The sequence below is a fragment of the Wyeomyia smithii genome, chromosome 3 (genome assembly GCF_029784165.1).
Source record: "Wyeomyia smithii strain HCP4-BCI-WySm-NY-G18 chromosome 3, ASM2978416v1, whole genome shotgun sequence".
NCBI lineage: Eukaryota > Metazoa > Arthropoda > Insecta > Diptera > Culicidae > Wyeomyia > Wyeomyia smithii.
The window spans coordinates 207860383-207876134 of record NC_073696.1 but is presented as its reverse complement, the minus strand read 5'-3'; the positions used below and the strand labels follow the sequence as shown (position 1 = coordinate 207876134).

General features: G+C 38.9%; 1 protein-coding gene across 4 annotated transcripts in view; it reads left to right on the top strand.

The window, feature by feature from the left end:
- The window catches only part of LOC129727577 (putative epidermal cell surface receptor), a 127654-nt gene that overhangs the window by 95214 nt on the left and 16688 nt on the right, over positions 1–15752 (top strand). For all 4 annotated transcript variants that reach the window (XM_055685547.1, XM_055685546.1, XM_055685544.1 and 1 more), the window contains exon 5: positions 14812–15657. In XM_055685547.1, coding sequence (XP_055541522.1) covers positions 14812–15657 — 846 coding nt within the window. The remainder of the gene's footprint in view (positions 1–14811; positions 15658–15752) is intronic.

The window sequence follows — 15752 nt, the reverse complement described above, 5'->3', positions numbered from 1 at the left end:
AATGATATCGTATTCGCTCCAGTTTGATCAAATGTGTGTTTGCTGCGGAGCGGAAGTAGAAACACCCATACTCAATTACAGACAGGATCTTTGTTTGGTAAAGCCTTATAAGGTCTCCCGGGTGTGCTCCCCACCATTGTCCGGTTCTCGTACGAAGAAAATTCACTCTTTGTTGGCATTTTTTCATCAGATACCTAATGTGACAACCCCAGGTGCCTTTAGAGTCGAACCAGACACCAAGATACGTGTCTAGTCTAGTCTACACTAACACAGCCAGTACTTGAAAGGATCCTGGAAAATGATATTCACCATTTTAAAAATGGTTTCCATACATTTTTCTTGTCAACGGCCAGGCCTACTGTGTAGCGCAATATAATACAATGTAATCTAAGAACGGGGACAATCCGTACCAACCGTTCCGTATGTAAGAAGTAATAGAGACAAATCGCGCGAAATGACCGATGGTCGAATATCGACCATTTTTGATTTGAATGAAACTTTGCACACGTATTTGGCTTAGCAAACTGAGCATTTTTCACAGGTGGAGAGATTTTTTACACTCAAGAGTTACATTCTAAAAGGGCGTATGCCTTTTGGCACAGGTTTAATTCAAAGAATTGTAGCCCAGAAACTGTTGGTTGTATAGAAAAACTGTCTGAGAATGAGTTGAAGGAAATAAAAAAGCACCATAAAAAAATATACACTGTACAAAAAAATTTTTTTTGACCAAAAAATATTAAAAATAAACATTAAATTTCAATTTAAAAAAAAAAGAGTTGAATTTTTTTTTATTTTTTTTTAAGAAACTTGACGTTAATACGCAACTTTTAAAAAAAAGTCCAGGATGGAGGAATGAAAAATAATTTTTTTTTATGTAGAATAATTTTTTTACGAAAATTCTAATTCAAACATTTTGCAAAATATTTGTATTCTGATGATTTTAAAAGATGCAGAAAGTAATTTTGAATCAAAAAACTCTTGGTAGTAAACATTCTAAAGGCATTGGTTTTCGAGTTATTTCTAATTTAAGCTCGAAAAATTATACTTATTTAGGAAAATACACGTTTTTCTTAATTTGTCCATGGTTCTCCAGCAAAAACCATACGTTCATTGGAATGCTTGATCAAAAATATACAATTCATTCTTTGACAACAAAACGATAGGATAAATAACTCAAGCGCTAAACCTTAGCCTACCTACACGTTCCCCTTGCCGAATGTTTTATATAAAATTATGTCTGTCGTGCAACACTACCTACTTGTTTACTAATAATAACTGTTTGTAAAGTACGCAACTAATAACTACTGGGTTACCTATAATATCTGTTTTCGTATATAAATACGATTGCACTACTCCAGATATGTTAGTAACAGTTTGCATTTTGTGAAGATGAATAAAGTGAAAATGGAATACACCAAGCCCAAATGCTGTAAACCCTTTCCTGATCATCGGTGCTCATCAAGCTTACGCAAATTAAACGAAAACGTTATTGCAAAATTAAAAATATTGAACAGTCAAGCTCATTTTAATACGTCTTTATCAATTTGTGATTCGTGTAGTTATTGGAACGATAGTCAAGCCACCGGGATGAATGGTTCGTTGTTTACTATTCAGAATCTGGAACACTTAAGAATATCAGCTTCATCATAATATCGGAAGTACTCCATCATGATACTGTTGCGGTTCAGGTGTTCATTGCCAAATTAATGAGTTTTTTGAAAACAACAATAGAGTTGAAAAAAGCGATATTAATGTCTGATGGAGCTGCCTCACAATATAAAAATAGAAAAAAACTTTGCACGTCTTTGCAAGTTCAAAACAAAATATAACGTCGATGCAGAGTGGCATTTTTTTGCGACTTCTCCTGGTAAAGGCCCATGCGATGCAATTGGTTGCATATTAAAACGAATGGCAGGAAATGCAAGTTTAGCTTAAGAACATGAACATCCAATTACAAGCGCAAAAGAATTGTATGATTGGTCTAATCAGCAAAATAATAAAAATTCATCAAAAATGTCATTAAGTTGGGTACAACTAAACACAGTTGGGTACAACTGAACAAGGAGTAACAGAATGGAGCAATATTTTCAAAAAATCTATAATAATAGCTGCCACACAAAAGTATTACTCTTTTGTTCCGATTTCAGAAAATAAGATACAAACGAAGCTGTTTTCAAAAGATGACGAATCATTTACTTATGATGTATATAAAATATAAGGTGAAACTAGTTCTGTAAAGTATCTATGTCATAAAAAATATGTTCCTAAGATAATAAAACTCGAAAATAAATATTTGATTCTTATATATATATATATATATATATATATATATATATATATATATATATATATATATATATATATATATATATATATATATATATATATATATATATATATATATATATATATATATATTTATATCACTTAGAACATTTAACTCTTTTCTTGAGAACCGTTCGCCCAATCGTTTTGTTGTCAAAAAATGAATTGTATATTTTTGATCGAGCATTTCAATGAATGTATGGGTTTTGCTGGAGAACCATTGACAAATTAAGAAAAACGTGTATTTTCCTAAATAATTATAATTTTTCGAGCTTAAATTAGAAATAACTCGAAAACCAATGCCTTTAGAATGTTTACTACCAAGAGTTTTTTGATTCAAAATTACTTTCTGCATCTTTTAAAATCATCAGAATACAAATATTTTGCAAAATGTTTGAATTAGAATTTTCATAAAAAAATTAATCTACCATAAAAAAAATATTTTTCATTCGTTCATCCTGGACTTTTTTTTAAAAGTTGCGTATTAACGTCAAGTTTCTTTAAAAAAAAAATAAAAAAAAATTCAACTCTTTTTTTTTTAATTGAAATTTAATGTTTATTTTTAATATTTTTTGGTCAAAAAAAATTTTTTTGTACAGTGTATATTTTTTTATGGTGCATTTTTAATTCCCTACAACTCATTCTCAGACAGTTTTTCTATACAACTAACAGTTTCTGGGCTACAATGCTTTGAATAAAACCTGTGTCAAAAGGCATACGCCCTTTTAGACTGTAACTCATGGGTGTAAAAACTCTCTCCACCTGTGAAAAATGCTCAGTTTGCTAAGCCAAATACGTGTGCAAAGTTTCATTCAAATCAAAAATGGTCGATTGAATTTTCGCGTATTTCCAGGCGATTTGAAATAATTTTGCTCAATATACCTTATTCGTAGGGAGTGATAAAGCTAAGAAAACACACTCCTTTGTTGACCAATCTCCTGGGATGGAACATAGGTATTTCATCCTAATGTTCGGGTTTCGAAACCAAGGATATAGCGCCTTTACTCGCTTCAACTGTTACGGTTGGAACTTGAGTACTAACTCTAGTCCTAGCATTTTTAGCTTATGGTTATAGCGCCATTACTCGCTCTCTGAAAGGAATAAGGATTATTATTATTATGTATTTATAAAATAACGACAGCCCTTTCGTCAAATGCCAAATGTGCATTCTGCAGATAAATTAAATAGTGATAAATAACAAAAAAAAAGAGATGAACAATAACAAGCAAAAATATGCGTAATTCAATTCAGTTTTCAATTAATGTAACGCCACACACGAGCGTGTGTGTCAGAGTGTGTATTTAGTCTAGTAAATATCTGAAATGTATTAGATTCTATTATATTCTATGATTTGGACTGGCGAAGGTCCATGAATTCGTAGCCCAAAACCTTAGAGAAATGCAAAAAAGCATATCGAACCAAAAAGTTTTAATTTAAAAAACGCCAAAATAATCGCAATCAAAATTTAGTTATCATTTATTTATTGTTTTCATTATCATCAGACCATTATCGCTCTCTACTCCGACCAATAAGATTTACACATAATTAAATCAAAAATTGTTTATGTGTAGCAACATTGGTCCAAAAGGTTGGAAAACCATAGAGTAAGAGTGCCTGGTAAAATGTCCGTAAGGATAGTTATAAGATATTCGTTTTCTCACGCACGAATGATGAATTTCATACTACATATATTGTAATGCTATACAAAAGTTAAAAATATTTCGCATTTAGCTTATTGGTTTGGGTCAATTTTGTCATGCGATAGTTAACGTGTTCGAAGATTTATGGCACGCTTCGCAAACAGTACATTTCTATCTGTTCCAGTACAGGAAAACAATCATGGAATGCGCTTGACAAGGCATTACCGCCAGGGTTGATATTTGTTCACACTCTTGAGTGAAAGTGAAAAAAAGCATCCATAAACGTTATTTTTTTGACAATCCTTTCAGAGTTCTCCCTTCCCGCTTTTTGCTTGGAAGTGAACTGTCAAAACACCTCATTATATTTCAGGCGATGGAAGCAAGACAACAAAATCAGTTTATCAGTTAACGAAGATTGTCAAGGCATCGGTCAGTGTCAGTGAAAAAGTGTTTCGGTGAGGTTTATTTTGGTTAAGTGGACTGTTTGTTTTTTTTTTTTCGCTTTGAAGTGAAAATCATTTGGTTGGATTTGTCGTCAAATTTTATTCCGTAACCGTGAACGATGCGCGCGATCTATTTCATCTGAGTATAACAGCACGTTACTAGGACGAAAATCTAGTGTATCTTAAAGAGTGCTGCGATCATTGGAAGTGAAAATTGAAAATGATTGGCTGTAATTTTCGAAGAATTTTGCTGGGGAAAATGACTTTTATCAGCACTGATTACCGCACATTCAGACAGCAAATCATAAGGTTCCAAAGGCAAAGAAAAACGAAAATAGAAAGAATCACAAGTTCTCGCTGATTTTTCAGTCTGCGCCCCTAAATTTCCAGCACACTCTGCAAGCGGTTGAACGAGAGAATTTTAAAACCTACGAAGATGCGGTCACAAACACAAAATAAATTGCCAAAAGTTAAAGAAAATGAAACTGTTTTCTTTCAACCGATTTTTTCAGCCATTCAAATCAAACGACAAATTCACAAGCAAAAAATCACCAACTCTAATACTTATCTTTTGATTCCCGTCTCTCTTCTGAACCATGATGTTGGTGCGAGAAGCATCGCACGAGCGAGAAACAATCCTCCTGCACTCGCACTTCACTAGCTTTTTTAAGCCTACCTTGAGCTCACTCATATAGATTTATGGTAAGCACTCGCGAAGAAACTCGCTCCGCCACCGAAAGAAAATCTCTAATCAGAGAAACGAAATTGACCGCACCAAACTTTGTTTCTCTCGTCATAATATTCAAAATCTTCCAGCCCGAACAAACCATTATAATCACTGTTGCACTTCATCTTGATTGGATACGACTCTCTTGCCTGTAGGGCAAGCTAAAACCATGTCTAAGCGAATTTTCTAGATTATGATCACTTTTCCTAATCGATGTTTCCGGCTTTCGGTAGAACAGTCCACTAATGCAGATGGCATTTCTCACTATTTTTGAACCAGACACCAAAATACGTGTGTACCAAAACCTGAGAGATCGTTTTACCCATTATTTGTGATTGGAGCTAAGCAGGTTCATGCTTCCTAGAAAAAACTACTATCTCAGTCTTATCCGGAGAGAATTCGATACCTAGCTGTAGAGCCCAAGCAGACAAATTGTCTTTGCTTATCTTGCAATGGTCCTTGCAAATCGGCAGCTTTGGCTCCTGTAACAGAGACCAAGCTGTCGTCTACAAGTTGTCTTATCGTGCATGAATTTGCCAGACATTCGTCGATGTCATTTACATAGAAGTTGTAAAGAAGGGGGTCTAAACATGAGCCCTGAGGAAGACCCATGTAGCTAATGCGAAAAGTTGCCAAATCGCCATGCGTAAAATGCATGTGCTTTTCGGACAGCAAATTGTGCGAAAAACTGTTTAAAATTGGAGAAAATCCTTGACGGTGAAGTTTACCCGAAAGAATGTCAATAGGAACGGAACCAAAAGCCTCCTGAATGTTCAAGAACGCAGACGCCATTTGTTCTTTGCGAGCATACGCCAGCTGAATATCTGTTGGAAGCAACAATCATTCGTCCCTTTGGCACGGCGGAAGCCAAATTGACTATCCGATAGTAGACCATTTGATTCGACCCAGTGGTCTAAACGACGGAGTATCATTTTCTCCATCAATTTCCGGGTACAGGATAACATTGCAATCGGCCTATAAGAGTTGTGATCGGAAGCTGGTTTTTACCGGTTTTTGGATGGCGATCATTTTCACTAGCCTCCAATCAATGTCTTGCTTCAGGAACTTATTGGATAAGTTCAACAACGCCTCTTGGCATTGCCGGGTAGATTTTTCAACAAGTTGAATTTGATTCTATATAATCCAGCCGCGTTATTGTTACAGGACAGGAGGGCAACTGAAAATTCTGCCATCGTAAAAGGCACTGGAACAGAATACGGACATACTTTTCTGGCAAAATCAAATATCCACCGACGTGAAGACTCCTCGCTTTCGTTGACCGTTATACGATTTCGCATTCTTCGAGCTGTGTTCCAAAGAGTGCTCATTGATGTCTCCCTCGACGTCTCGTTTACGAACCGACGCCAATATCCGCGTTTCTTTGCCTTTGTCAAGCTTTTAAACTTGGTATCAAGCTCCGAATAACGTTTAAAGTCGTCGGCATCGTCTGTATCCCGGAAGGTCAGATACGCGTCGGATCTTTGCGTGTAGACATCGGAGCACTCTTTGTCCCACCATGGAGTGGGAGGCCGTTCTTTGGTCGTCACGTCGGGATATTTCTTCGTTTGGGCTTGCAACGCGGCGTCGAAAATCAAGCCCGCGAGGAGGTTGTATTCTTCAAGTGGTGGATGATGTTGAATCGACTCGACAGCTTCTGAAATCATTTCCACGTATAACTTCCAATCGATATTTCGTGTGAGGTCATACGGAATATCAACTGATCGCGTGCGAGTTGAACCATTAGTACAGTAACTATTCGCTACCTGGGCACGCTTCAACTGGGCTTTTTTTAACTAGGCGCTCGTTAACTGGAAGGATTCCTAGTTAAAAAGACAGCAAACGTCAAATATCTTAACGAACGCATGTGAATTGGGAACGAAAACTGAAAAATTAAAGTTTTTCTAATCGAGCATATTTAAAATACAAAAACAATAATATAGCTGATAAATGTACTCGCTATATAAAACTAAAGTTTAAAAGCGTTATTTGAGAGATGAATTTGTAGTTGTGGCTTCTCTATTTGGTGATCAACTTGAGAACGAAAGCCTTTTATGAAGTTGTCACGAAGCAGCGTTATCAATCGAACTCCCCGTCGGCGTTGAGATGATATCCCAGTTAGCGAGCTGATTTCAATAACTGGGAAGTGCTCGTCACCCAGTTAGCGAACAGTTGCTGTAACTGAAATTAGAATAGGCAAATGGCCGCTACCGTGAGGATCAAGGATTACATTCCATGTGCAATCCAACCGTAACGACGTCGAACAGAGGGATAGATCCAAAGCACTAGGGCGTGCTGGAGGTTTCGGAACAGGTGTCATTTCACCGTTGTTTAAAATTGTCATGTTGAAGTCATCGCAAAGGTTATATATCAAAAAGGAGCGGTTAGCATTGTAAGGGGAACCCCAAGTCACGCCATGATACTTGAGGTTTCCCAAAATCAAACGTGGCAAGGGAAGAAGTTTTATCAAATCAAAGAGCAACCGTTGTTGTGCTCTGGGGGGAATATATATTGAGGCAATACAAAGCTTCTTACCTTGTATCACATCTGTTCAACTGAAGAACCAAAAACGAAACAAAATCTATTTTGAGTATCGACATCTAGCGGTGGAGAGCATGCATTTTACACTCGAAATTTCATTACGCTTATATTCCATTCATTCAACAAAAGGACTGTATGAGCACTCGCCGCTTTTTCATCGAGAGAATCCTTTGTTCTCCCCGGTACTGGTATAGCGAGGGTGCCTTTTCATGATAAACGTACAGTACCACCCGCATACGTGCAACGGTTTTTATGTAGATATATTTTTAATGAATTTCATTGTTGCCCAAGTTGAAAACAGAATAACCTGACTAAGAACAATCAATTTTTACATTGTACCTAATGAAGTAAGCGGTGCTTGTACAGCGCGTCTGATATGCATTTCTAGCAATGTTAGGTATAAAAAACGGTACGAGAAATAAATATTGTCGTTGATCGAGAAATTCGGTTTCCAAGTCCAACGAAAATATTCAACTAACAGCTTAAAATAGTTTTAGCAGTCGTGAGGTGTACGATCAAAGAAAATTTGTTAGACAATGTTTGAATGGTTGAAAGATTTTTAGTTTAATTTGTTTCATTGACGTTGATTGTGAATTGTTACTGAATTTCCACTTTAAAGATCTCTTGAATGCGATCCTGTCTTAACTTGATTTTGATAGATTCAACTATTCAAGATCACCTTTTTGCCTGGTCATTAATGCAAAAAAAAAATAGTTTTTTGGTACATGTTCAAACTATTGGAGCGAACTGTTCGAACGATGCACTGTAAAATCAATGTAGGATGGAACAGCAAAAAATGAATGCGAAAGCTTGGGCACCGAATTGCTGCAGAGTTTTGTTCGAAGTTGTATATCTGTTCTGTGCTTGTATTGTCATTTAACATGCGACAACTTCGATGCCTAAAATCGAGGGAAGGTTAATACGATAGAAAGAATAGCACGTCTTAACCCCTAGAAGTATTCCTCCATATGAGGTGTCTCGATCAAGGCGAATAATATTAAATTCATGGAAGTTTAGATCGATACTCGAAGTAAGCCAAGTTTCACAAAGGGAAAATGCATCGCATTTGTTTTTATTTATCAAAACTTCAAATGAACCATTGTTTGGAAAAATACTTCTACAATTCCACTGTAAGACAGAGATAGAATCCTTCAGATTAGCAGATGATTTAGCCATCGAAGGATACGATCGCTGCAACGAGAGGCCATTGAGCAGTCAACTGCTTCAAAAGTGATCTAACTGTTGGGAGGAAAGCCGTAAGAAAAACTTTAATTGGATCGGTTAAATTGAAGGTTTCAAAAATTCAGTCCACAATGTCTGAGAATTTCACTAATCCAGCATTTAATTTATCAACTGGATGTGCAAAAGAAGCAACTGAGGTTTTAGATGTTCCAGGGAGTGCTGGGAATTCCTTCTGGGACTTTAAATTTGCAAGCCCAGGTGGAGTTTGCTTCGGTTTTTCCGCAGCACTTTTTGTTTTGATTGAACCATTCATTCCACTTTGGGAAATCTTAGGACCTTTTCTGGGAAGTTTAGGAGAAGAAATAGTTTTCCTCTTTCTAGACTCCCCGAGATTGGCGTAAGACGCTCCCGCAGGTGAAACGTCTGAATCGGTTTCAGGTTATTAGAGGACAAAAGATCAAAGGGGTTCGATGTTATGGTGGTAGTGGTTACTGTCTTCTTAAGAATCTCAGCATAAGAACGTTCCGTATGAGACTGCTTGATTTTATCTCTGCGTTGCATGTACACCGGGCATGTGGAAAGCTCATGCAGATTTTTCCCGCAGTAAATACTTTTTTCAGCATTTACACTTCAAGAATCTTCCGCATGAGTCTCTCTACACTTGCCACACCGTACCTTATTGCAGCAGTAGGCAGCTGTATTGCCTAACTTCTTGTAATTGGTGCAATTCACAACACGGGGCACATACAAACGCACAGGCAGACGGAACCGGCTGATCGAGACATGGCTAGGGAGTGCAGATCCGGCAAACGTAACGCAAAACGAGTCTGACGGAATGTATTACCGCAGACGAGTGACATAGACCATAATTGCTTACAATCTAATATCTTCGCCTGGGTATTGGAATTTTTGAAGCAACCGATGTCGCTTCCCAGAATACACTCGACAGACAAACTCGAATCGATTATTACACCGTCGATCTCCACGTCTCGTGCTGGAACATACACGCGATACTCGCGTGTAAAGAGCACCGAGCAAGCTATATCGTTGGCCTGTTTCAGATCATTGACCACGAAACGGAGCTTGTTAGGTCTGACTTTTGAAATTAATGTCACGGTCTTGTATCGTGACGTCAGATCTTTCGCGATTGGTAAAGTGTTTAGCGATTTTACTCCTGGTTTGGGCCACCTGTAAAGAACCAGTGGACCGTCTGGGTAAAGTTTGGGACGATGATTGACTAAAGGAAGGACACTTCCTTCTTCCAGCAGGGTCCGATTGTTACTGCCACACAGCAGCGTCAATACAGCCCACCGCAGTGCGCCGGGTACGAAATTACTTCACGTAGCGACACAACACACTATAGCCGGTTGGTCGTGAACGCGGATTATCTTTTGTTTGGTTTTTCGTATACACAGACCGAATTACAATGGAACAACCACTTTGTCCGTTTCTGTCGAGTCTTCGACGCGGAATGTCCCCCTGGTGTTTGGTGAATAACATTTTGCAGTGTTGCCAGAACGTACTCAACGCTCGTGAAACTTCAAAAAAAAATATTTATCATTCTTGCACTTTTCAATCTATTAAAAATAATAGACCATTTTACAAACTCACAGGTGTCACGGAACCTGCTGATGCTGATGTTGCTTTTACGTATGTGATGTCAGCGGTTCCGTGCTTTCTGTCAAAAATTCATTCATGAATTGAGATAAGAGACGTCTCGTGAAATAGTCCTATTGTAAATCTATTCATATTCGCATATATAGTACTTTGAAGAAAAAAAATTGAGAAAAGACAGATTTTGATTCGACCGTAAACCTCTACTGTTTGTGTATAATAATCAAACGATCAATTTCCGACAGGGAAATGTAGTTTCCTTGTAGTTAGTTATGTTTTGTGTATAAAAATAAAATATTTTTTTTTTTTGAAACAAGCAGATTTCCACATTGATTTATCAGTATGTACTTCGGTTAGAAAACATGCTTTAATATAGGCTTTTTAAGATTGAAATAACGCATTTATTTGACACGGCACAATACAAATTAATGTTTTATGGAGCCAACTATATCTAATGCCTTATGGTCTAAAATATCTTATAAACTAAAGGCAAATTTTTTATCCTCGCTGCCGACTACGAGCTGAAACTATATCTAATACTAAAACTAACATGTTTTTTTTATCCGAGATTCGTTTCGCTGTTAAATGGGCACCTTGATGCTCTTCAAATAGCTTTAAACAAATAGGATGTATCAGGGCCGGCATTTGATGTGGGTAGTTTGGGTAGTAGTACCCACTAGGAAAATATCCCTGTGGGTACTTAACCACACGCAATTATCAGACAAAACCAAAAAAATTTAATGTTTACTATGTTCGAAACTTAAAATTGCCATGCACATGTCCGAGCGACCACTTTTCAATGGATATCTACAGATTTCATGCATTTCTAAGCGATTTGTTATCAAACAAACAAAATTTCGATTCCGAAAACTTCAAGAGCTACTCTTGTGCATATTTTTCATTGGTCAGAAAAGTGATATCACAGACAAACAGACGGCAACTCGATGACGATTTCATCGACCTGAAAAATAACGATAATTTTGAAATTTTGCTTAATGGGCAATAACGCCGCTAGTGTCGCTATAAGCAAGCGTGCCTTTTCATCATCATGATTTAAGTAAGCGTGCACACCCATTAGCAAAGACAAAATTCGTTTTACGAAAACAAGTTAGTAGGCAATAAGCTCACATGGTGGCGCATGAGTGTAACGTTTAGAATAAGGACGAAGATTTTTCAGGATTTTTGTTCGAAGAGGCACGTCTGTTTGTCTGTGGTGAGACTTTCACTACTGTAAGTAAAGCCTTACCAGAAGTCTGACACTTCGTGGTCGCCGGATGCACCCGTTTCGACATCTATATGATCTTGGCACTATTGGACAAGAATCAAAGCATTGAAAGAAAACCCAGTTCCGAACGGCCGACGACCTTCAGCGATAAAAAGCTCCAAGGGATGCTGAAGAGGAAGACCGAGGGATAAGTGGCTACAACGCTGTGTGCGCTTGATCGGACGGTTGGTGCTATCGGCCAAACTGTGGAATTTGCCTGGCGTACATGGATGACAACGACTGGCAGGGCGCTTCGTATTTTATTTCCTCAAAGAAGTGAGCTCCGAGGGGAATTTCATTTTACACACCAAGTTCCCCAAGAAGGTGCTGCTATGGCTGACAATTGGCGAGAAGGGGATGTCAAAGTTGCCCTTCTTTCACTCCGGACTGGCTGTGAACGGGGAAATTTATAGTAAGAAGTGTCTACAGGAAGTTGCGTCATTCATCAAGAAATACCATTAGGGCGAAAACGTGGTGAAATGGCTGGATCTGCCGTCGACCCACTACTCAATGCAATCGTTGGACGAGATGGAGCGTCCCCTAGCTGGCCCCATCGAGAGTTTTTTGACAAAACCGAAGAATAAGATCTAATCCAACAATTTTGTCGCGAAAATTGATAAATAAAACGAAGAAAGAACTCAAAACATGCCTACACGCATGTTCTCGTCCGCCATGGCGATTGTTTCGGTTATCTAACGGAAGGCCACCCATTAACCTTCTCCATTCCTTACTACCTACTCGGAAAAATAGTGTGATCCAAAAGTAGAGATCTGGCACCGCGGAATTCACCACACACCTAAACCACGTGTTTAATGTCTTAATACTCCAATCCACAAACGCAATGATTACTGCTCGCCAGCCCAATACGCAGGAGGCATCTAACCCGTAGTGGTTGGACATAATCCGAGGCATCATGCGAATGAAATCTCGTCCTACTTCCAACCCCCGATAGCAAGGTTTGGTGGAAACCTTGGGGATGATACTGTGTAGCCACCTCCCCAGTTCTCCCTTGTCTCACGAGGCCTGCTAGTTGATGAGTGTATTCTGGCGTGAAAATCTTAAAAATTCATTGTAGGCAATTGGTCCACCTTAGTCAAAGTGCCCCCGCTTTCTCATTGTCCGGAATGAAACAATGAGAAGGGACCCACACTAAGGTAATCTGAGAAGAATTTTCGAATAAAGCACTCAGATGTTCCCGTATTTTCCCCAGGAAATTCGGAGAGTGCCTTACATCCTTTATCGATCGGAGAGCCTCAATAGAACTGAGACTGTAAAGATGAAGTAATGATCCGAACGCAAAATTATGTCTCATTCTAGATTATAACAAGTGTTTTACCATGATGTGTAGAGATGTGTATGTGTATGTGAATAAAGGAAATAGGGTAATGAGAAGCAAAAGTCCTAATCTATTTTTTTATACAACTATGAAAAAAAACAATAAAGTTTTGATTATTTTGTGTGGGAGTTACACTTCTCAGGTAAAATATTAAAATGTAGGGCAAAAAGCCCTGTGAGGCAAAAGTTTGCATTGAACGGAACAAGAGTTCGCACTGGACTAATGGTGTATTTGAGACAGCCTTTGCATATTACCAGGGCTGGGCACCATTCCGCTAATCCGGTAATATTTAGTTAGCGATCTAGTCCCCCCCCCCTGGCCTTCGAAACGCTAATCGCTAATTCGCTTTTCGCGATCAGCGAAAAAAAAAACAATTTACAGAAACTGTGAGTTGCTGATGACGTAAATCGAATGATGAACATTTTTTACTGCGAAAGTCAATTTTGGAACGTACGTTTCATTCAAGCAACGTTCAATTGTCTTAGTTGTCTAGAATTCCTCTCTATACGACACCAGTGAAAGTCAGTGTTTTTACCCTAGAATGTGGTTCGAGATATCATACAAGCCACAGGAGCAATCTATAAAGAACAGATTATCTAAATTAAACTTTTGGCACGACATAAGCTACGGCAAATTGCAATGGGCTTGAAATTATGGCAACTTCGGTTCTACTTTTTCGATACAGCTAAATTTTCAGTTAGCGGTGCCCCCCACTGGATGTTACAAATCCTAACCGTCTCATAAACTCCTTTCCTTCACTGCGATTTAGGATCCGATCTTTGGATGAGTCACATGTCATTTGAACATCCTACAAGTCTGTCAAATGGAGTTTAAAGGTCGTCAACTGTGGACCTTGATCTGACTGCTCTAAATCTCACTAATCTTTGATTTCGAAGAAACAAACATTTTACTTTTGTTTGTAACTCTCCGAACCTTCCATATAAAAAATATTCGGCCTAGTGTTTAAATTTATTACCACCCCCCCCCCCCCCTCCCCCCGCCGATATTATCTGAATAGGATACAATACAGTTCAGACGTTCGTGATTGGTTTATGCTTTAAGTTTACGCGTTATCGACGACGTTACCGCTGATTACCATTTTCCTTGCAAAACACTTTCCGTTACGGAAGACCTGCAACAGTGATGAGCAGCATCACTCGACAGCCTGGGTTTGGCAACAAAATGAAATAATAAAACCGATCAACCCTGCAGCGGTCGATAAATTTTCCTTTCGCACATGGACGAACGATTTACAATCGATTGTTATCTAATCGGATTAAGTCACTCCAGTGGTTGTGTAGGGAGAGGGGCGCCTGTCTGGACCAACTGAGAGGACCCCAACAGCAAAGCACGAAGATGTGTAAAAATCGGAAAATTGGAATTGCAAATGAATATTTTCTTTACTCTGTGGTGTCTTCCATGCACCTTTCAGCAAGCAGCGTTCGCTAACGAAGCTGCAAAGTTGGTATACATTTGGCGCACCGAAGTTAGATGAGAGCATACGGTAAAGCCAAGGTAAACTACAACTACTTTTTGTTGGCTTCTTAGCATTTGATTTATCCGTTCGAATTGATGAATGGAATTGATGGGAAGAGGTGGCGATTAAGGGGGTTTACATTACGCCATTCTACGAGGAGGAGCATTATTGCATAATCGTTAAAATTTGAAACTTGTATCACTGCTCGTTTTCGACCACTTAATCACGACGAAGTAATTTTAACACGTGTTTATTTCTATTGCAGATCGTATCGGCAATTCCACGGATAAGATCCCGACGACATCGACAGCGATCGTCACGAGTTGCATTTACCGCAATCAATCGTACAACGTCAACGCAAAGGTGGAAATTGGTTGCGAGAAAATCTGCACCTGTAACATTGAAGGTGAACTGGATTGCGTGCCTCGCTGTCCTACCATGAACGAAACCCGTTCCGAGCACTGCGTTACCGTTCCCGATCCTAACGATGCCTGTTGCAATCGAGAGTTTTGCGATGTGATTCTTGATGACCACGAACAGAATAGTGCACTAATGATGATGGCTCCGACCTCGTCTGCATCTCCAATGGCAGCGACTAGCACTGAGAAGAACGATTTTATTGGGGAAATCGATCAGTGCGAGTACAAGGGAAAAATGTACACTAAAAAACAGCAATTCCACGACGAATGTAACGCTTTGTGTCTGTGTACAGATGCTGGTGTACATTGCGCCAAAATCGAGTGTCCCTCGCACTTTGGATTGGACGTTCTCGATCCCCATTGTTTACGGTGGGAACCGGATCCTGCAACATTCCGTGCGATCGCACCACGGTGCTGTCCGGAGCGCATGAAGTGTGTTGATAATGGAACTTGCATATTCAAAGGTCAACCTTTTGACAATTGGTCGGAGATTCCAAGCAATTTAACCGGTTGTGATCAGCATTGCTATTGTGAATCAGGAAAGGTTGAATGTAGACCCGCTTGCCCACCCGTTCCAGCGACTCCTCCGCCGAGTTTACCTTGCAATCCAAGAATGGCGCGACTGGCTCCGCTTCCCGATGATGATTGCTGCAAACATTGGACTTGCTCTAACGGAGAACCGGCACTAACAGGTTTGTTTTAGCTTTAGTTCTACTAAGAGGTATTTTCTGTGCGTTGCTCTAAACTCCCGTATTTTAATTCACATTTGTCCAGTGCTCACTGCAAT